Below are 24,025 nucleotides of genomic sequence, written 5' to 3'. Positions count from 1 at the left end.
ATGATGATGTCATCAGGAAATGGATGGTGTGAATAATTCTGGATTTTTGACCTCAAAATCTGAACAACAATGTCGATTACACCAATGTAACTGATAGCAAATGTTGCAAGTCTGAGAAGCTTCTGATCTTCTACTTGAATTGATATACATTTGTATGAAATTATGTTTCTCTCTTTAGGCTTTCGCTTAACCATACCATCTTATCAACACATTCACCTCAGTTACATTACCCACTTCTTATCCAAATTCACACCAGCTTCTGCTGGAATAATCTTTCTTTCCTTTATTATTACAAAACTTGAATATTTTAATGCTCTGTTGGCTGACTTCCCATCCACCACTTTGCATAAGTGTCAGGTCACCCAAATTTATATTGCCAGAATTTTATCCCACATTAACAGAATGATTTTAACCCTGAGCAAGTCTTCATTGGCTGAAGGTAGAACAAAATGAACGCAGAACATACATGTTGATTTAACATTCAGGCCTAGAATATTTCAACTTGCTTGCTTCATTTATATAGCATGTGTGTTTTCTCCATTCTGGCAGGAAGAGGGTGCAGAATGGCTGCTTCTTGGTGGCTTAGATGTGAACACTGGGGAAAGAGTTACAGAAAACAAATGTTGTAGTTGAGGCAAGAGAATCTGGAGGAGAACTATTTATTATGGCCCAATAAAGGAAGATTTTAACTTAACTGGAAGGCTTTTTCATGCTTGCCACCAGCTGCATGTTGTATAAGATGTTAGGTTCTGTAAGGATTAACGCTAAAGAGGTTAGGCATTAAGCTCAACTTAACATGATGATATCATCAGGAGATGAATGGACAGAACAATTGGGTGGCACGGTGGCTCAGTGGTTAGCACTGCTGCCTCACAGCACCACTGCCTCACAGCACCAGGGTCCCAGGTTCGATTCCAGCCTCGGACGACTGTCTGCGTGGAGTTTGCACATTCTCCCCGTGTCTGCGTGGGTTTCCCTTTGGGTGCTCCAGTTTCCTCCCACAGTCCAAAGATGTGCAGGTCAGGTGAATTGGCCATGCTAAATTGCCAATAGGTTAGGTGCGTTAGTCAGAGGGAAATGGATCTGGGTGAGTTACTCTTTGGAGGGTCGGTGTGGATTTGTTGGGCCGAAGGGCCTGTTTCCACACTGTAGGGAATCTAACCTAATCTAATTCTGGATCTGTTGTCTTCATCTCATAATCTTAACAACAATATTGATCACACCAATGTAACTGATACCCGATTAGTATCATACAATAAAGTACAACTAATTTAGGATAAGAACCTCTTCTTGTTGGACTACTTAGTGGTTTTCCTCTATCACACTGGGTCAGTCGGGCCCTGTAGATCTCAAACTAAAAGGGGGATGATGGCAGCAAACCTACATTATATGGCCAAGTGTCTAACTAACTCATACAATATGATGAGCACTGGTGAGGTTTCTTCTTCCAACATTGTGCCAGCAGTAGGCATTACTTCATCTTACAACCCCTCTATCTAATCTACTTCCTCAAGGAATTCTAATCAGTTCTTCAAGCATGATATTCCCTTCATGAAACCATTATGACTGCTTAATTAGATTGGGTGCCAACATAGCTACGTTGGTGAGGCAATGCCTAGAGTGTCAACAAGGACAAAAATCATCACCAGCAGCTCCCCCACAATTTATGGGAATGGCTCACTAAACCCTAGATTGGGTTATACCTGGACTGTGCTGAGCCTTTCATGGGTTCTGTGTTCTCAGTCATTGTATTTGTCCATTCAAAGTGGTTGAACCTGCGTAGGGTTCATTCATCAAATACAGGGACGATAACTGAAAACCTGTGAGCATCTTTTGCAATACACGGACTCCTGGAAATGTTGGTCATAGACAACAGGCCATTATTTACCAGCAGGGAATTTGAATATTTCCTGAAGTGTAAAGGTATTTGGCATGTAAGATCAGCTCCATACTATCTAACACCCAATGGTCTGCTGGAGAAAGCAGTCCAAACTTTGAAGGCAGGCTTAAAGAAACAACCTACAGTTTCATTCAATACCAACTGTCCTGGTTCTTGTTTGATTAAAAAACCAGCTCTCATGCAAAGACAGGGATAGTTCCAGCAGTGCTGCTAATGGGGAGAAGACTCTACACTAGTTAAATCCAGTCTTCCCAGAACATTGGGAAGGATGAAATGGCCTCAGGAATGCCAATGCCAGACACAAGATTTCTCTAAACTAAAGAGGCAGTTTACTTCAGGGGATGAAGTTTGGTGTTGAAAACATGGGAATGGCCCTGCATGGGTTAGAGACATAGTGAATGCAAGCTCAGGTCCCATGACATATGAAGTTCGGGTTGGAGAGGTGGTCCTGACCAAAGACCACACGAAAGCTGCAACCTCACAAATGGGGCAGGACTAAAACATGCCCCACCTCTCAGAATATCTGGCAAGGCTGTCAGAACCTGTGGGTTCTCCAACTCCACCTAACGTTGGAGAAATCGCTGAGATAGATGGATGTGGCAGATGTCACATCCTCGACGATATTACTGGAAGGCTGGAAATAGAAAATGACTTTCTTCAGAGATGCACCGGGCGCAAGAGGCAGGCTATGGTCTGATACATGCTGCTGGACCTGGTGTGAAAACGCTCCAGGAGAAGCTACAGGAAGAAGAACAGGTCTATGTCCCAGGACTTAGAGCAGAAGGAATGTAATGATTAGAATGATGTCAGCCAGGGAGATCTCATAGAATATGATTTCTCTGATTGGGGCTGATTTTAAAGAGTCCAGTTCACTCTAGGAGCTCGCTCTGAGGTGGCTAAATCAGTGTCATGTACCATGCACGTGTAAATAAAGGGTGATTTGGTGACAGGATACCAGCTTCCTAGAGTTATTTTACTCCTGAATTGTCTTTCCTCCTAAACTCCTTTCCCAGGACACTCCAGCAAACTCTACCCCAAATCCTTTGCATTTCCCTTATTTAAATTTAGCACAGTTGATTCCAAAATTTGTTATTCTAAAATTGAATGCAGTCAACAGGATTCACTTGATGAAGTCTTTAAAGAGAATGGGAATTATTTATTAGACTGCAGAAGGCAGTCCATTTTAGACATGGATTTTAGACATCGACTGGTATCCTCCATTTAAGCTGCAGAAAGCAGAATTCCTCCATTTGGATTGCAAAAACATAGAAAAATCCTTCAGTACAACAATACAGACAAGTAACATTGTTGTACAGCAGAATTGAGTGCTTTTAAAGCAGAGACAATAAATAGGCAAATTAGAAAGAAATTGTAACAGAAATCATATTGCCCAGATTTAATTTCAGAGCTGATCCAAATGTAGTGCAGATTTAAAAATCTTGGAGTAAACAAATCTTCACAAAAGAAAACTACTTCCAAACTAGACAACTAAATTAGAAGCTGAACAAATAAACACATAGTCTTGTACAGTTCCAGTTGAATATGTTGTAGTTTCCCAAAGCAGAAAAGAAGAAGAGATACTTCTGATGAATTTTTTAAAACGTTTGATAACTGCTTTACTCTCAGAACAAATGAAATTCTTCAAAGTGCAAGATTTAACAGAACAGTTCAGCATCCAGGGAATCCATTGATACTTTCATAATTTATACAGGTTGGTGGAAAACTCTGACTATAGAGCTTTGAAATCATAAATCATAAGCTTCATAACTACAAAACAGAGCCTTGAAGTACTATGAACATTTTTAACTTGTAACTTCACAATGTGTTTTTTAAAAGAGGCTGATGCAGCTAAAAATGGCTGCAAATGGAAATTAAGTGGTTCTCTGGAAAGAGAGACTCTCAGGATATCACACATTTATGGGAAATTCATGTTCCAAAGTATAGATACATTTTATGTTTTTTCCCTTTAAAGAATGTGCAAGCACAGGGGTCAACAAGCCAATTCAATCTTCTGGAGTGTGGAGTTAACATTCTTGTGCCTATCAACCTGGGTTCAAGTGTTAGCAGACTATGAGGTCACAGTTGAAGAACTATCCCCAGTCACTTCTCTGTTGTTGGTAAAGGCTGCCGCAGAGTCTGTGTATTAGAAGTCAGCTAGCCAATAGCCAGCTAATAGAAAATAGGACAACAAAAAGACTCTCTCTCTCACCCTGAATTTTGGAATTCAATCAGTCGAAAGGAATTAGAGCTATACAATCTCAACTAATCTGCCAAATTGAGGATAGTGAGACCGACTGTTAAACTTCATCATCAATGCTGCCAGTAACCTTGTAATGACTGTGACATCAACTATCCATTGTTTATAAATAATTCACAACCTGATCTGTACATATTTTTAAAAAACTTTTATCTTTTTGCACTGACCTCATTTCTGTGTTTATGCGTGTTGAGTATATATTCCTTCTCATGTGTGCTGATTATTGAACTCATTTCTTGTTAACTGAACAAGACTGGTTAAATTGGGTACTTTTAAAGCATAAGGTAAGTTGGATCTGGGAGAATAGTATCCATAAGGGAAGGAGTGTATTTTCAAATTAACCTTGCTGCAACCAACCAACTGGCAAGCCAGTTCATCTCGCCTCACCTGGTATTTAAAGATTTGGGATGTCCAGTCTGGAGAAATAACAAATTGAGAAATCTTAAATGGGGCCTGGATGTAACAATAAGAGACAGAATTATTTAATTGTATAAGCCCTGCCCTTGTTTGTTTTCCCAAAATGCATTTATCCAAATTAAACCCAAATTTGCCTCTCCTCAGCCCATTGACCCAATTGATCAAGATTTCTTTGTAATCTTAGATAATCTTCTTCACTGCTCACCTGAATCCCATGTGATCTAACTTTACTAATTTGTCTACCATGCAGAACCTTGTCAAATGTTTTACAAAAGTCCATATTGACAAATGAACTTATGGAGGTTTATAAAATCATGAAGGGCATAGATAAGATGAACAGCAAGGGTCTTTTCCCTAGGGTGAGGGAGTTCAAAACTATGGGGCATATTTTTAAGGCGAGAGAAGAAATTTTTAAAAATACATGAGCGTTTGGACAGTGGTTCGTATGTGGAATGAACTGCCAGAGGAAGTGATGGATGCCGGTACGGTTACAACATTTAAAAGGCATTTTGATAAGTACATGACTAGGAAAGATTTGGATGGATATGGGCCAGATGCAGGCAAGTGGGACAAGTTTGATTTGAGAACATGGTCGGCATGGACTACTTGGACCAAAGGGTCTGTTTCCATGCTGTATGACTCTGATTATTATTGGATTTGCTGATAAGTCATCGTCAAATTTATTACAGTGCAAAGAAGATTTGACTTTGGAGAAAGAATTCAGAGGTTCTGGAAGCAGATATCAGAAAGAACAACAGGGAATTCCTAAGAGGAGAAGATCAACCTTATCATAAGAATGCAGTAGAATTCATTCAGTTCATAAGATACACAAAACCATGATATGGCACATGAGAAGCCTGTCAGAGAATAATTCAGACAGAAAATAGTGTAAGTCAGTGTCAATGCTATGGAGCAACTAAACCAGAGAGGCACAAGCTGTGCAGTGTTCAGATATTGTAAAAAAATAATATATCTGCAAAATAACAGATTGCTTCCAGAAGATGTGCAAAGTAGCACAGAGTAGCAAAAGGTCAAATAGCTACTCACATAGAGATATTGGCAAGGTGGAGCTACCTACAATAGAGAAATCTGATGTATTCCTAGGAGAAATTGGTGATTCAAGCCAATCGTTTTGGCAAGAAGAGGTTCATATCAATGAACATTTCATTAACTTTAAGCTTGGTACCAAGCTAGTGTCACTGCATAGTTAGGTCTTATACATTGGTTGAAGTAACAGATTACAGTTTACAACTGTGAAATTATGTGTTCAGGGAGGTATAGATCTCAAGATTAAAGGTATGCTATAATCAATTTTGAGACATCAGTGATATGACTACTGGTGAAAGAACTGTCAGGCAAGGAAACACATGTCAAGAAAATGTTCATTGTTGAACACCTAGTCCAAGGCCAGCTGTTAGATTTCATAGGGTTGCCGATACTCATGGTGGAATCCAACAGGTATACAGAATACATTGAAAATATCTCTGTTGGCATGAGTGAATTTTTGCATACTATTAACATGATGGCAATGATACACTATAGGCAGAACTGGTTTCCATTCCAATCACCAGCAAAAAGTGTTCAGGTCAGAAATATCAGCAACGTTTGTGAGAAAACTCAAATGATGAGAAAATAATGCACTATTATAGCCTAATTGACCTAGCTGATAAATTTTTAACTGAAGTTGTTCAGACAACAACACAGCTGATAAGCACAGCAGATTTGACTTATACCAGATGATGAGACAACTTAAGTTCAAGAGAACTTTTAAATGCGTCATTTTTCAAGTAGAAATCAACAGTTACCAGAGTCACTGATCAGTTGGCTCATCAAACCTCAAGTAGTATGATTGAAGAAGTGAACATATTGCGTTTACCAGTAAAGTAGCCACATGGAGTGAAAGCAAGCATCAACAAGTTGAAGTAGAGAGTCAGTATACTTCAGCACAGTTTGGCTGACAAATTGACAGTAAAGATTTCACACAGAACACAGATGAGCTACATATGACTCCACGAAAGCCAAACTGAAGTGGGATGACCAATGTTCACAGATTCAGGACACAGTCAAGAAGAAATTAAATTGTTGTAAACTACATGGAAGAAAGTGCCTGGTTCAAAAGAGCTATACTCCCTGAAGGGCATTCATAAGATTAGAGATCCCATGGATGATGTTGTGGGCCAATTGTCTGTATCAGCATGAAATAAGCCCTCTGTGAAGGAAGTTTAGGAAATTAACGATAATCCAGATGAGGTAGTGGATCAAATTCCTGGTTCAGCAAGAATGTTTTTTTCCAAGAAGGACACCTAAGAGACAAAAAGATTTTCAATTTAAAGGAATTTAGACATCACATGATCAAGATTAGAATCAAGGCCCCAAGTCAACAGGAAATGAATTATGTAAGAAAAATGAAACCTCCAGAACACCTGAATTTATGATGTCAGAGAGTTGGAATGAGATGGGATAGAGATAAATATAATTATATAAATGTTAACATAACTGTTAATAATGGGCAAAATGTTTGGGAAGGATGTAGTGCTGTGTGTTTGGTTATGAAAAGGTCAATGCTGAGTATTTTCTTTTATTCATTTGTGGGGTGTGGGCTTCACTGGCTGGTCAGCTTTTATTGTCTGACACTAGTGCTTAAGAAGGTGGTGGTGAGCTGCTGTCTTGAACTGCTGTAGTTCACCTGCTGTAGATTGACCTACAATGCTGTTGGGAAGGGAATTCCAGGAATTTGATTCAGCAACAGTGAAGGAACAGCAATATATTGCCAAGTTAGAATGGTGAGTGGCTTGGAGGGGAACTTGCGAGGGATGGTGTTCCCATGTATCTGCTGCTCCAGTCCTACTGGATGGAAGTGGTCATGGGTTTCTAAGGTGCTGTCTAAGATCTTTGGTGAATTTCTGCAGTGCAACTTGCAGATAGTACATACGACCGCTACTGAACATTTGTGGTAGAAGGAGTGATGTTTGGATGTGGTGCCAATCAGCAAGTTGCTTTGTTCTGGACGGTGTCAAGTTCCTTGAGTGTTGTTGGAGCTGCACCCATCCAGGCAAGTGGGGAGTGTTCCATCACAGTCCTGGCATGTGTCTTGTCGATGATGGACAGGCTTTGAGAAGTCAGGAGATGGGTTAGGTGGCACAGTATTCCTAGCCTCTAACCTGCTCTTGTAGTCACTGTGTTTAAGTGGCAGATCCAGGTGAGTTTCTGGTCAAAGGTAACCCGCAGGAGCTTGATAGTGGGGGAGTCAGCAATGGTAACAAGGGGCAGTGGTCAGATTTTCTCTTATTGGTGATGGTCATAGCCTGGCATTTGTGTAGTGCAAATGTAACTTGCCATTAGTATGTCTAATTGTGGATATTGTCTAGATCTTGTTGCATTTGAATATGGACTGCTTCAGTATCTGAAGAGTTATGGATGGTGCTGAACATTGTGCAACCGTCAGTGAATATCCTCACTTCTGACCTTATAATTGGAGGGAAGGTTTTTGATGAAGCAGCTGAAGATGGTTGGGCCTAGGACACTATCCTGAGGAACTCCTGTGGAGATGCCCTGCATCTGAGTTGACTGATCTCCAACAACCATGACCATCTTCCTATGTGCCAAGAATGACTCCAACCAAGAGGGAGTTTTCCCCTGACACCCATTGATTCCAGTTTTGCTAGGGGTGCTAGATTCAACACTCGGTCGAATTGATCCTTGATGTCAAGGGCTGTCACTCTCACCTTACCTCTGGAATTCAACTCTTTTGTCCATTGTTTGAACCAAGGTCTGTATTGAGATCAGGAGCTGAGGGGCCCTGGCGGAACCCAAACTGACTTGTCACTGAGGAGGTTATTGCTGAGCAGATGCTGCTTGATTGCACTATCATGACACCTTCCAACATTTTACTGATGATCAAGAGTAGATTGGTGGGCAGTAATTGGCTAGGTTGGATTTGTCCTGCTTTTAAGTACAGGACATGCCTGGGCAGTTTTCCACATTGTCAGGTAGATGCCAGTGTTGTTAATGCACTGGAAGAACTTGGCTAGGGGAGAGTCAAGTGCATTCACCCAATTTGATGATGTTATAAGGACTTGTCTGGGGTGAATAGCTCAGATCTTGGGGGATCCAGGCCTCCTCGTCATCTTTGTAACAATGTCTATCATACCATAAAGTATCATCATAACTTGTACTTGATTACTTTCATGCATTAAACTATATCTTATTTAATATCATGACAGTGACGGAGGGAAGCTGGTATTGAATAGACTATCTCTAGAAAGAAAGGGTGGCTTTCCGGAAGGAGGGCTCTAGGAAAGAAAGAACTGCAAAAAGGATTCTCAAACCCAATGTTAACACAACCTCATTGCATGTAAATGCTGTAAATAATTATCTTATTATCTTAATTTACATTCCTATTTGTAATGACCTTATGTCAGTGGAATGAAGAATCTCCACTTCTTGATTTTTGGGCTTTCCATGTATTCAAATCTTATGTTAAATTTCTGGTGCAGTCAGCAGGATCACATGGTACATGTGTAAGGTCTTGATGGATGAAGGTGAAAGGTGCCTGGCTGAAATGAAACGGATGGTGGAGGAGTTGAGACTGTCACTGTCCATGAGAGAACCAGATGTTGGAGGTTCAGATATTGACAGAGGAAGTCAGACCTACATGCCAAACTCAGGCAGAGGCTCCCCACATATATCCCCTTAACACTATGGAGGAAAGAAATGGTTCTTCTAGTCAAATATTCCACATGATGACTAAGGAGCTGGACAGACTTGTGGATAGAACAGAAATATCCAACCATCTGGTAGTTGAAGACTAGATTGAGGATGCGCAGCTGATTATGGCATCTAAGGGCTTCAATATGCTTGAGCAGACAATGATCATGATAAAAACATTTATGCAAGAAAGCCTGTTCAAGGAAGTCTACATTGGATCTTTGAGGTACTGACAAGGGTTTTGGGGATAGCAGTAATGTGACATAGCTTTGGCAGAGGTTTTATGAGTACAGCAAGCCAAAGGGGAGGACTGATTTCCACGTCCCTGGACCTACTGAAGTTGTTCAATCACATCATATTCCTAGATTCCTCCTTCAAATCAACCAGAGACAGGATGCTGAAGGACCACCCAGTAGAAGCAGTGAGAGATAGAAATGTCCATGAGGAGACACTTCTAATGAGACTACCACCAGTAACCATGACCACCACTACCATCAGGCGCAGGGACCCCATCCAGTGCTACACCCTCCCTTTCTCCTCAATGTTAAACTAATTTGCTGTTCTGCTGAGAGTCAGGTCAGGGTGAGGTTTTACATATAGCAATGTGGACTTGCTCTACAGTGAGTGTGAAATTTGGCAAAGTAGAATTATGCTTAATTGAAACAGGAGTGAAAGTATCTGCAATTAACTCACCAGTTTTTCCTTGGTGGGGATTGTAAGTTGTTTGGTATCTATTCTTTCTTTCAGGTCTCTGCTTTACAGGAGTTGGATATTGTCTATCATGACTTGGAGGTGCCGGTGTTAGACTGGGATGTACAAAGTTAAAAATCACACAACACCAGGTTATAGACCAACAGGTTTATTTGGAAGCACTACCTGTCGGAGCACCGTTCCTTCATTAGGTGGTTGTCCATTGATGATGGAGTGGCGCTTCGAAAGCTAGTGCTTCCAAATAAACCTGTTGGACTATAACCTGGTGTTGTGTGATTTTTAACATTGACTGACTATCATGGCTACATTGTATTCTTCCTATCTGACCTCAATCACACTGTTCGTTACCTGGGATTTCTAGTAGTTCATGAGCCGATCGATACTCTTGTGGAAGTAATGAAGTTGAAAATACCCATAGTTTTGGAGTTGAACATCTTGGCATCCTTGGAAGTTATATATGGTAATTATTATGAGTAGCATATTACAATGTTGACAGATAGGGCACAGAAATCTTTGACTTTGCTCTAGGTACTCAAGGTGTATCAACCTGTATGGGAGACTAGACTGTTTAAATAGCAGAGAATTGGGCTGTTCTTTTAGCTGCTCATGGCATCATTGTTTTTGAAAGCTAAGGTGAACCATCTCTAGCTAATCAACATCAGACTTTGCTAGAATGCCACTTGTCCCACTTGGTGTATCTGTGGAGGGAGTTACCCTGTAAAATGATTGGAAGATTGGCTAACTAATAGAAGACAGAATCTGGATTAGGGGGCATTTTCAGGATCCAACCTGTAAGTTGTGGTGTACCACAGGGATCAGTGCTGGGGCCAAAATTGTTTACAATATATATTCATGACTTGGATGAGAAAAATGAATGTACTATCATCATGTTTACAGATGCTGCAAAAATAATTGGGAAAGCAAGTAGTGAAGATGATAGAATGAATTCTTAGGTAGATATAGACAGGTTAAGTGAATGGGCAGAAAATTGGAATATAGATCAGCCATATTAGCATGTAATGTTCAAATATATAAAATTCTAGCAGATAATTAATAAATTGAAATGATAAGCAACTAGCAAAATTTCATATTTTCCATTTGGGACATTGGAACTCTATTTCTTCTTGTGGAAAAATATTTTATTCAGCATTGATATGAGTAATTTTGTCATATAATAGTTTATTGAATGAAAAGTTATTAGATTATGTCAGAACCTTTGGTGTGATTGACAAAAATATAACAGAACTGTTGCTTATCTTTCCCTTGAAGGTAATGGGTATAACTAAATGGTCACAATGGGTGCACCAGCTAGAAACATGACTATGGTCATTCTGGGAGGCTTAATGCGATTAAATTACAATCAAGCGATCCCTGCTTGTCATCAGGCCTTCTGGCTCCCAGAAAGTAACTCTCCAGAGCACTTTCTTTTTTGCATGTGTTTTCACTCTTTGGTGTTTGGACTGAGCCCCTGTGAGTCATCTGCACCTTTCCAGATGAACTGTTCCTTTGTGAGTTGGGCCTGGACCTCTGTGGATAGACCAAACCTCTGCAGAACACTGAACACTTTTTGTGTGCTGTGAGGTGAGAAGTTGCTGCATACTGGAGTGGAGTCTACCTTTTGAGAGTGGCTCTGCCTTCGGGAGTGGGCTGAGTCCCTGTGATTTAATTGTATCTTTACAATGAACTGTATCTCTGTGATTGGGCCTGGACCTCCGTGGATGGAATAGGCCTCTGTAGAGACTGAACACCTGTATAGGCACTGTGAGGTTGCATTTGCTGCCTTCAGGAGTGAACTCTGCATACCAGAGTGAACTGGCTTTGGTAATGGACTCTGCTTTATTTTTTGCTGGCTGGTTTTATCACCTGCATTGTCTTGTGTGTCCCTGGATCTGAGAGGCCTTACTGTAAGCAAGGAAACTCGTAGGTGGTCCTGAAAGCTGTCACCCCGAGAGCTGGAGGATGGGTAGGCCGCCCTGAGAGCTGCAAAGTGGGCAGGCCATCCTGATGCCTGTCGCCTGGAGCCGGAAGGTGGGTTAGCCACCCTGAGCAGCGTCGTTGTTCATTGAACTGTTGTTCATTGTTAACTGTTTGTATTTTGTACAGTTTGATAAAATTTTAAAAATATAACCAGGAGATTAGGATCTCCTCAGTTCAGGCAACTGACTCTGAGCTGGCTGGCCTCAGCCGGTGTTACTGTGGGTTTTTGTTTGTTGGTTTTATTTGATTATGGAGAACTGGCTCTTGAGCTGGTTGGTCACAGCCAGTATGTCCCTGGGTTTTTGTTTTTGGGTTTATTCATGAATGGGGAACTGGCTCTTGAGCTGTGCTGGCCACAGCTAGTAGCCCTGGGGGATTTTGTTTGTGGTTTTATTTCTTTGTGAGAAACTGGCTCTTGAGCTGGGTGGCCACAGCCAGTGATTGGTGGGGCCGTTTTTTTAACAGAGCTGTTTTTTTCCCCTTCTTCATGAACTGACTTTAAGCTGACAGGGTACAGCCAGTAGCACTGCTGGGTTTATTCCTTTTCCTTGGGGAACTGAGTTTTCAGCTGGCTAGTTGTACCAGCGGTATTGTGATATTGAGAAGATGTGGGAGTGGAAGAGGGAACTTGGAGTTGGGACTTATTATTTGCTCGATGGTCAGCTGTTACTTGCCCTGCCTCGATTCCTGTGCATGGACTGAACATCCATAGTGAGCCCAACCTCATGGAGTAGGCCAATTTGTTGTGTGGGGGCTAGGCCTCAGGGAGTGGATTGTGGTGGTATGAGTGGACCGGACCTCATGGGGGAGCCAAGTCTTTGTGAGCAGTGTGTGCACCCTGCCATTGGAAGGAGGACCTGCCGTCGGGAGTGAACCCTGCTATCGGAGGCAGGTTCCAGTTTGGGATTCTGGGTGAGATGGCGAACTCTGGGAGTGCCCCTGTGTCGGGGGCAGCCCCATTTTGTGAGTGGACTCTGTCTCATGAGTGGACTATGTCTTCGAATGGACTCTCGTGGTTTGCACTGTACCCTTACATGCACATTGTGTTTGCGCTGTATCTTATGTATTTTGTGATTGAATTGTGTTTACATATGTATATTGCATTTTGTGCATCTCTGGGAAGAGTTCATTTCACTGGGAATGCTGGCATATGGGTTTCCTTTTATGCACTTATTCAGCTGCTCTCTGTGTGTTTTTATTTGGAAGATTGTGATGCAGTTAACTTTGTTGGTTCTGTGTATTGCTTTTCCTGTTGGTTATAGGGGGACTTTGAGGCATTTGTTTTCAGGATCCCATTTCTTTGTAATTTTGTTTTGACTGTTCACTGGTAGTGTGTCACGTGTTTGTCAATATGTATAACGTTGAATTTAAAAACAGTAACCAGGAGATTAGAATCTCCTCGGTTCAGCCATCAAGCTGGCTGGCCACAGCTAGAGTGTTGTGTACAGGTAAAGGAAAAGTGACTTGGTGATTCTGTGCTGGTATTTCAAGATGTATGGGTTTGGTTCACGTAGGTCAGACAAGAAGGCCCCATTGATTAAAGGAATGAGTTTAATTTAAAGTACAACACTTTGGGAGAGTCTTACTCTGGCTCAGTATCAGTGATGATACTTGAGGCCCTTCAGTTACCTTATCTGACCACTAAAGGCCTCAATTAGATCCAGTGGAAAGGCCACCCTCAAGCTTTCCCATCATGGACTAAATTAGTGTGGGGAAGGAATATGATGGAATCTTCACCCTGCACTTTCCTACCTCATTATACAACACACATCCCTACACCTCCAAACCCGGCTCTAAGATTGGGAATTAAATTCCACCAAATGCTGTAATTCTTTGATAGTTTTCTTAAATGTTGAACTTTAAATATGCACTGACAGCCTACCATGACTGTGCCAACCATGATGCCATTCTAAGCTAATCCCATCTGCCTGCACAAGGTCCTCATCCCTCTATTCCCTGCGTGTTTATATGTCTGTCTGAATGCCTCTTGCATATTGCTATCATGTCTGTTTCTACCACCTCTTGGGCAGTGCATTCCAGGTATCTGCCACCCTCTGAGTAAGAGCTGAAAATGTGTTGCTGGAAAAGCGCAGCAGGTCAGGCAGCATCCAGGGAACAGGAGAATCGACGTTTCGGGCATAAGCCCTTCTTCAGGAATGCTGCCTGACCTGCTGCGCTTTTCCAGCAACACATTTTCAGCTCTGATCTCCAGCATCTGCAGACCTCACTTTACCCTCTGAGTAAGAAGCTTGTCTAGCATATCCTTTAAAATTCTCCCCTCTCACCTTAAATCTATGGCTCCTCTATGATTAAAATTGAATTCAATAAAATATGGAATTAGAAGTTAGTCTAATAGTGACAGTGTAATCACTGTTGATTGTATGTATACAGATGTAGGAAATAATTAATTTTGTGTACTTTAAATGGCAATGTGTGCTACAAATATTCTCTTGACATTTTTATCCATTTTGTTCTTAATTGCAGTTAATGTATTTCTGTTATGTCTTAGTGTGAAATGTTGGCTAACAGAGAAATCAACCAAAGGATTTCAGCATTCAATATAGGAGTCGCTGAAGCCAAAAAGAGAAAGAAGAATTCAAAGTGCAAAGACTCTTATGTAAGGCATAAACAATGCATGAATGTGCTGTTTCTGGAATTATTTGCTTTAAGTATATTTTACCTGTAATCATAAAGACCCAAAACTTAAATATTTGAAAGTGAAAATCCAATGACTTTTCAATGGCAAAAATGACAGTCTATTCTTTGTGTTTAAGATTTTTGTGATTCATGCACATAGAAATTCTGCTGGAACTAGGGCAATGTAGAGAATTTGAAAGGTTGAAAACTGAATTGTACTAAGAAGTACACAACAACCAGTTTAAGAATCTCAATTGGGCTTGGAATATGACTCACTAATGTTTGTTCAAAGCCACATTTATTCATATTCAGGAACTTGTGCTCCGTAGGAGAAGGGAACATATCCAGACATTGTGTCTATTTTGGATTAAATAAAAGTTTGGGAATAATAGCTCCCTTGTGCATTTCCATAGCAGCAATTCAATGAATCAGAGCTGACCCAAGTTCTGTGCAACCACATGGGCAAGCTGCCTCTGGAGATGCAACAGATGCCACTGTAATTTTTAGAATGAGGCTTGAAGACATCTAAACTTTATGATAGCCCTTGGGTTTTGGTTTAGGAATTTATTGGAAGAATATCATCTGCCATATACCTGAAAGTGGATTTACTTTCTGGAGGTGCTTTTGACCATTATTACACAGATTGACATATCTCAGAGAGATCTTGAAAATCTTGTGGAAATGTTCAAATTCTTTATGGAAGCATTGATAGCTACAAGTTTTATTAGTTCTTTAAGTTTATCTGAAATCAGGCTTTGAACTTCATCAACTTCATTTTCTCAAGTCACAGAAGCTGGTTGGGTCTCTAGATGCTGTTTAGAGGGTTTGCAGGCCACCTGCAATATTGGCAGCAATGCTAAAGTAGAATGAGTGGGTGTGAATGAAAGAGGGGAGAAGGGAGAATACCTGTTAGCAGTGGCCTACAGTTGAACATGACTTGTCCTGCTATATGGTAGTGGTCATGGGCTTAGAAGGTGCTGACAAAGGAACTTCAATGAATTTCTGCAACGTATGTTGTGGCTGGTATACGCTGCTGCTACAGTGGGCCAGTGATGGAGGGATGGAGAGTTTGCAGATGTGGTGTCAATCAAGCAGGCTGTGTCATCCTGGATGATACTAGGCTTCTTGATTGTTGATGAAGCCGCTCTCATCCAGGCAGGTGGGGACTATTACATCATATAATAACTTCTTTCTTGTTGATGGTGGATAGACTTAAGGAGCCAGGAGAAAAGTAACTCACTGCAGGATTTCTAATCTCTGATCTGCTCTTGTAGCCACTGTATATAGGTAGTCCAGTTCAGTTTCCAATCAATAGTAATCCTTGGTAATGGGATTTGATAGAGAGGGATTCAATGATGGTAATGACATTTAACATCAGGGAGCTATGGTTACATTCTGTCTTATTGGAAATTACTATTGCCTGGGACGTGTGTGCTGCGAATTTCACTTACCACTTGTCAGCCCAAGCCAGGAATCTGACCCAAGTCCTGTCCAGGTCTTGCTGCATTTGGGTATGGACTGCTTCAGAATTTGAGGAAGGATGAATGTTGCTGAACATTATGCAATCAGCAACAAATATCCTGCATCTGACCATACAACAAAGGGAGGGTCACTGATGAAGATGAAGATGGTTGGGGGCCTCCTCAGAAGGTCAAGTTGGACCATCCACTTGTCACGTTTGGCCAAAATTGTTACAAATCTTCTACCATAGCTTTTGTACTGACATGTTGGGTATTCGTGGAGTCTCCTTCTTCAGTGAATTGTTTAATGGTCCACCACTTTTCACCATTGGCTGTGGCAGGACTGTAGAGCTTAAATCTGATTTATCGGTTGTCAAATTGCTTTACCCTGTCTATAACTTGCTGCTTATGCTGTTTGACATGTAAACAGGCTTATGTTGTAGCTTCACCAGGTTGACACCCCATTCTTGCGTATGCCTGGCACAGAACCTAACATGCCTTTCTTATCACTCTATTGAATCAAAGGTGATCCTATTAAAGCAGGAGGTATGCGATATGGATTGTGTTTGAGTATAATTCTGAGACTGATAATGGCCCACAGCATCTCGTGGATGCCCAGCCTTGTGCAAAATCTATCCCATTTTAGTACAGTGGTAATCCCATGCAGCATAATGAAGGGTATCCTTAAAGTTAAGACAGGACCTTGTCTCCACATGATTGTGCATTGATCATTCCTAGCAATACTATCGTAGGCAGATGCATTGGTGAGGATGAGGTCAAGCATGTTTTTTCTTCTCTTGGTTCCTTCAGCACTTGCCACATACCCAGTCTAGTAGCTATGTCCCTGCTGCGTCTGTCCTGCCAGTGGGACAGGACATACCCTTGGATAGTAAAGGTGTTGTCTGGTACTTGGTCTGCCAAGTATGATTCCGAAGTATGAAGATATTAGCTGTTGTTCGATTAGTCTCCCAATTTTGTCGCTACCCCCCAGATGTCAATAAGGAGGAGTTTGTGAGATCAGCATGGCTGAGTTGTTGCTTTTTTGCTAGTACCTAAGTTGATGCCAAGTGATTAATCTGGTTTCATTCCATTTTAGGAAAGTTTTAGCGTTTCGATACAACTGACAAAGAGCAGTTAAGAGTTAATCACATTGTTGAAAATTTAGAGTGAGTGATATGTAGGCCAAATCAGGTAAGGGTAGTGGTTTTCTTTCCCTAAAAGGAAGCTGCACAAATATGCCTGTTCTTTATAGGATATTAGTGCACCAAACTATTTATGACAACTGACAACAGTTGCATGATCATTATTAGATTTCTAAGTCGTAATTCCACACATTTTGCAAATTCCACCATATGTTATGGAATCCAAGTCCTCAAAGCATTGCCTGGGTCTCTGATTTACTAGTCTAGTGAGCATAAGACTATGGTATCACCACCCTCAAATATAAAATTGGTAAATTAATGTCGAAGTTGTTGGCCCATATTGATTTACTATAAATGCATTTTGCATTGTAAATTGAGCTTTTAAAACATATATCATTTAACTATTTGTCTATGATTTCAAGTTGAGACAGCAGGATATTTTGTGTACAGGCATTTTATTGCATTCAACATCAATTACTTTGAATATATGCAATTAAGCACATCTGGTGTTTAAACGTTTGCTTTCATTACATTTTGAACAGTTGCAGACATCTGCTTTAGCAATGTAATTTGTATTTATTTTTGAAAAAAATTGTTGAAAAGTGTGCTTTTACTTCTTAAAAATTACAATTTTGAAAAGTAATAAATTCAATACAACATTGAAAATTTGTTTATTTTATGTCTAATATATCTGAGAAATAATGTTTGGGGTTTGCTTTCAGAAAGGATACATATTTCAAAACAGACTCTTGACACCACCAGTCTTTCTGAAGCAACAGCAGTACGCACGGTGCCTAACTGAACAAATTCAAGAGAAAAAGCAAAGAGAGGAAAAAAAGAGACAGGATGAAGAGTTTATGGATCGCTTGGAACAAGTTCAATTGGCTGAAGAGTAGGTTGTTTCAATTTATTGTTGAGACGTAGCCTATATGTATCAAGTTTGCAATTTTACCATGAAGGCAAGTAGCCACATTATATGAATGTCATTCAGAAGGCCAGCATTTAATCTCATAGTGAACTCTGTATTAACCTCTTTCACACCTAGAAAATGGATGATATAATCCAGCATTGATCTTGCATAATTTCAAATAAATTAACAAGAATATTGGAAGGAACTAAAATGGTGAGAAGAGGCTGAAGTTGGAATAAATTATTCAAAAATGTTATAATTTTTGAAAGAGTTTATTTTCATATTGATGCTAATTATTGTGACCTCCATGGAAACCTATAAAGTTAAAAAAAAGATAGTTGAACTTCCAATTGATAGCTGAATGAATGGCACTACAAAATGTCAAATTTTAGGAGTTTTACTATAACAAAAGACTGAAAGCATATTGACTAAATTCTATTTTCATTTGTAGGTACTTACACTTTAAATTAATAAATGACAATTCTTTTCCGTCGTTAGCACCCATCACACTTTAGAATTACAGCCCTTTTAATAAACTGTCCAAGGCTGTTTCCAGTGGTTTCCCATATTTCCATTTGGTCAAGAAACATTTGAGACCACCTCCAGGCATTTTCTTCAATTTTCACAGCATTCTTCAAACCTACCATCAGCAGTAAAATTTACTAAATGATTCCACCAGCCATGCCAGATTGAATATTCTGGAAGCCTTAGATGGCCAGGGTTTACATTTCCTTTACTCAAGACGGTTTCCCTTACATACCTAGCAATGGCAGCTCACAAAACTAACCAGTTTATAGTTTAGCTGACCACACAAAAACTCCTGTCTGAAATATTTATTGAATTCAAGGAAAGCCTGAAATGTTACCCCAAAATGGCTTCCTTGGCCCTCTTCCCCCAGGTGTTATGAAAGTATTGAATAAATATTCTTGATCTGAATTCCCTTTCATCTGAGAAGTAAATGTACACTTTACAATACAATTGTTTAAACCCAATATCTCTGACATGATTCTGGGGCTTTGGGAGCTCAAAATCTACTCATTGTTAATCAGAGGCTGTTATTATCTCCCAGCATAAATACATTCTGAGTAAAACAAACTAAACCTTCCTTTGATCATGAACAATTAAATCACCAGGATTAGTGTAAGGCAGAATTCACAACGTGATTGTGAAGCTTGTTGGTAGCACATCCACAAGCATCCACTCCATCCACTACTGATGTTCAGTAGCAGCATTATGTACAATGTATAAGATGTACTGCAGAAATTCACCAAAGATCCTGAGACATGAGCATCCAAATGCATGACTACTTCTGTCTAGAAGAAGGGCAGCAGATGAATGGAAACATTACCAGCTGCTAATTCCCTTCCTGCTTGGAAACACCATCCTGTTTGGAAATATATTGCCGTTCTTTCACTATTGCTGGGTCAAAATCCTGGAATTCCCTCTTTAAGAGCATTATGGATTAACCTACAGCATATGAACTACAATGGTTCAAGAAGGCAGTTCACCACTACCTTCTCAAGCACAATGAATGGCAGGCAATAAAATGTTTGTCAGCCAGCACTGCCCGCATTCCACAAATGAATAAAACAAAATGACAGGTCACATGAACCCATTCATTTACCCTAAATGTAAAATTTTAGTCCCAAAATATAATAATAAACCTCATAATTGTAACATAATGATGATTGTATGCTACCTTAGATTCTTGGCTCCGTAGGTTCATTTCCATATTTTAAAAAACTATGGGATCTTTCATATTCCATCCAAAGTTCCTGTCATTTATTACCTCTATCTTTGCTGATCTCCACTTGGTCCTATTCCCATTGTAGTGATTTAAAAAAAAAAATTCTCATGCTCCTTTATAGTTCTCTATATTGTGTCAATCTATTTTATTTTTGTAACCTCCTTCAACCTTATGTTCTCGCCTGCATGACTTACATTTCTAACTTCATTCTGTGCATGCTGGTATATTCTCTTTACTGTACCATCACAGCAAATCTTTCGTCATTGCATTCATGCATTCTTGAATTTTCTTCCAAAAGTCTTCTGACTTTTTGTATCTCTCTAATCTTTCTTAGATTAGATTAGATTAGATTACATTACATTACAGTGTGGAAACAGGCCCAACAAGTCCACACCGACCCGCCGAAGCGCAACCCACCCATACCCCTACGTTTACCCCTTACCTAACACTACAGGCAATTTAGCATGGCCAATTCACCTGACCTGCACATCTTTGGACTGTGGGAGGAAGCCTGAGCACCCGGAGGAAACCCACGCAGACACGGGTTGAACATGCAAACTCCACACAGTCAGTCGCCTGAGGCGGGAATTGAACCCGGGTCTCTGGCGGTGTGAGGCAGCAGTGCTAACCACTGTGCCACCGTGCCGCCATTAAAAACTTCATCAAAACGGATTTCTTGATCATATGCTGGATTTTATTTGCCCTTCTGGGAGAACATGAAAAATATCACAAACTCTCCCCATTCCATGCCCCCAACTTTGCTGGGTCTATTAAGTTATTTCATTTTATGTCTGCTTGCTGTTTTAGCAGTGTTCACAACTGAGCTGTGGTTTTGTAAGGACTGAAGACAATCAGATTAGCTAGCAGCTCCTTCCAATTGTAACAATTTAGGCCACCCGCACTCTGTTTGGCTGTGGGATAGACTTCTTATCAATCTGTTGACTGGCCTTCAGTAAATCTCTGCCCAATCTCTTTAGTAAGCTTCTTAATTCTTGTTTCATGTTTGTTCTTATTTTTCAATCTTTTTATTGTCTATGGAATTCTCAGAGATTTCTGAACAATTTTGATCCATATTTTGTCAAATGTAAAATTACAAACTGGTCCAATGTATGATTCTTTTCTAAAGAATGTCTTTTGTTTTATAGTCTTGCTGTCCAGAGGCAGTACTATCAGAAGGAGAGGCATGAACAAATAGAGGCCTACAAGAAAGGACTGGATGTGCAGGTAAATAATTAAGAAATATGTGCATACATAAAAGGAGCACAATAATAATAAGTGTTTGTTTAGACATCTATGTAAGAATCATTGAAGGGGCAAAGACAATATACTACAGTGAAAAAAAAAACCAAAGCAAAATTTCCTGCCTTGTATCAATATTACTATTGCCATGCCTGCTTCTACCATGTTTGCTCTCCATGCTTTCCCCCAGGCAAGATAAGGGAGCAGACCCTAACCTTCGATTTCAACTTAGTTTTACCATGTGAGATAAATAAGGCATCAGCCACAGAAAGCTTTCTGCAAACCACCCTGGGTTGCATTTATGTTTCCAGTTTGTGTATTTACTGAAATTAGGTTTTGAGATCAAGTTGTTTATATGAGGCATTTATGGGCCTTTGGATACAATCTAGACTTTAAACATGATAATAGGTGGGATCTTATAGGAGACTTGGTGCTTTTTTTGCAAGACAGTAGCAAATTGCCAGCTTGAGGGTTTTATTGCTTCTTAAATTCCTTCTTAATGGCTCAACTCACTTCATAAATGTTCAGCATCCTACTCCACCAAACAAGCTAGAAATGGTGCAAGCCCAACCATGCAAATCAGAGCTCGATGCTTGATTTGAAGGACTTTTATACTGCTTAGGACTAGAGAGCATCTCGGGGCATAATCCACAGGCACCAGATGCACGGACCTTTCATCCTTTGACACTGAAGTCTAGAATTTGCCATGTTCTTGCGATCACCATGGCTTATTTCCAAGACATTTGCAAACTGTGTAGGAAGCACAGACACCAGGCACCTAGCATTGAAAGACTGCTGCAAGGACACTTTGTGCTTATGGCCAGGGCCCCAGCTCATTGTTTGGACCAGGCTGCAGTGCATGGCTACTTGCTTATATTCTTAGCTCTCAATCGTGTAATGCATACCTGCATGTTTGGACCATGCCTGTCTTGTCTTGCCATGCTAATTAGTGAAGTCACAGAACCAGGCAACTCATTTGCTGGTCAACAGTCCTTATTTAAGGGCTGTATTGCAGTATACAGCATCAATCTCACACCTGAACCATGTGCCAGCGGTCTACACAATGAGCACACTGCATATGCATTCAGCAAGCACTGATATCTCAAAATGTCTTCACCGAAGTAACCCATCAGTCTGGGGGTCCCCACACAGTAAGTCAAAGACGGACACTTATCCTCTTAGTTGAAGTGATTGATCACAGTCAGGGGCATGTCTGGGTAATCTCAGTCAGGTAGTCCATACATTTGTAGACTAGGTTAAAAATCATACAACACCAGGTTATAGTCCAACAGGTTTTGTTGGACTATAACCTGGTGTTGTGTGATTTTTAACTTTGTACACCCCAGTCCAACACCGGCATCTCCAAATCATTTGTAGACTAGGGAGTGGATCATGATCAGTCCTGTTGCTCCACAGCAGTTAGTATGTTGGTATGGCTAACCCTTTCAGGACTGAAAATGTGTTGCTGGAAAAGCGCAGCAGGTCAGGCAGCATCCAGGGAACAGGAGAAGCGACGTTTCGGGCATAAGCCCTTCTTCAGGAATGAGGAAAGTTTGTCCAGCAGGCTAAGATAAAAGGTAGGGAGGAGGGACTTGGGGGAGGGGCGTCGGAAATGTGATAGGTGGAAAGAGGTCAAGGTGAGGGTGATAGGTCAGACTGGGGTGGGGGCGGAGAGGTCAGGAAGAAGATTGCAGGTTAGGAAGGCGGTGCTGAATTCGATGGATTATACTGAGACAAGGTGGGGGGAGGGGAAATGAGGAAACTGGTGAAATCCGAGTTTCCCGGATGCAGTAGATGATGTGGGTGGAGGTGCAGGTGAATCTGTGGCGGATATGGAAGTTTCCTTTGGGGCCTTGGAGGGAGGTGAGGGGGGCGGTGTGGGCGCAAGTCTTGCACCTCCTGCGGTTGCAGTGGAAGGTGCCGGGAGTGGAGGTTGGGTTGGTGGGGGGTATGGATCTGACATGGGAGTCGCGGAGGGAGTGGTCTCTACGGAAAGCTGATAGAGGAGGGGAGGGATATATATCCTTGGTGGTGGGGTCCGTTTGGAGGTAGCGGAAATGACGGCGGATGATGCGCTTTACATGGAGATTGGTGGGGTGGTAGGTGAGGACCAGTGGGGTTCTGTCCTGTTGGCGGTTGGAGGGGCGGGGTTCAAGGGCGGAGGAGCGGGAAGTGGAGGAGATGCGGTGGAGGGCATCGTCGACCACGTCGGGGGGGAAATTGCGGTCCTTGAGGAAGGAGGCCATCTGGGTTGTGCGTTTTTGGAACTGGTCCTCCTGGGAGCAGATGCGGCGGAGTCGAAGGAATTGGGAGAATGGGATGGCGTTTTTACAGGGGGCAGGGTGGGAGGAGGTGTAGTCCAGGTAGCTGTGGGAGTCGGTCGGTTTGTAGTGGATGTCCGTGTTGATTTCAGGAGATCTGTACACCACCAGTACTCCACTTGTCTGGTCACTTCTTGTTCAGTTTAGAACGTTCAAGGGATGAGCGGGTCAGTCCAGCGGGTCCATCCAGAAAAACTAAGGGTAAAGTGAGATGGAAGGAGAACAAGAGGGTTGTGGGAAGGAGAGGTGGTAAGTTAGTCTGTGGGACTAAGGGCTGCAGGCTGAGAAAAGAGGGGATGACAATGGTGAAAGGAGCAACATTATCTACAAGGGATAGAAGGTAAAATATAGATTGAAAGGGTGTCATGTGGGAGTGGGGTTTGTTCATGGTCAAGAGTACCCTAGCATCAAGGAGGAGGGGTACAGTGTATGATCACACCTCATATAGTCATCACTGGGAGGCAAAGATGGGCAGGTACAGGCTGTGGAATTTGATTGGGTGATGACTTGGGAAGGTGCATGGCTATGGGGTTCACGGGAAGGGCTACAGAATGAAGACCTGGATGTTTGGAAGCTCATGGACATATAGAGATAGAGGCT

At 41.3% G+C, this 24,025-nt stretch overlaps 1 protein-coding gene across 3 annotated transcripts in view; it reads left to right on the top strand.

Moving 5' to 3' along the window:
* LOC122550602 (coiled-coil domain-containing protein 81-like) overlaps window positions 1–24,025 on the top strand; it is a 96,759-nt gene that overhangs the window by 62,076 nt on the left and 10,658 nt on the right. For all 3 annotated transcript variants that reach the window (XM_043691572.1, XM_043691571.1, XM_043691570.1), the window contains exons 10-12: window positions 14,479–14,586; window positions 17,931–18,100; window positions 21,011–21,089. In XM_043691572.1, coding sequence (XP_043547507.1) covers window positions 14,479–14,586; window positions 17,931–18,100; window positions 21,011–21,089 — 357 coding nt within the window. The remainder of the gene's footprint in view (window positions 1–14,478; window positions 14,587–17,930; window positions 18,101–21,010; window positions 21,090–24,025) is intronic.

Source organism: Chiloscyllium plagiosum, chromosome 6 (genome assembly GCF_004010195.1).
Source record: "Chiloscyllium plagiosum isolate BGI_BamShark_2017 chromosome 6, ASM401019v2, whole genome shotgun sequence".
In the NCBI taxonomy this organism is placed as follows: domain Eukaryota; kingdom Metazoa; phylum Chordata; class Chondrichthyes; order Orectolobiformes; family Hemiscylliidae; genus Chiloscyllium; species Chiloscyllium plagiosum.
This window is presented reverse-complemented; position numbering and strand designations above follow the sequence as displayed.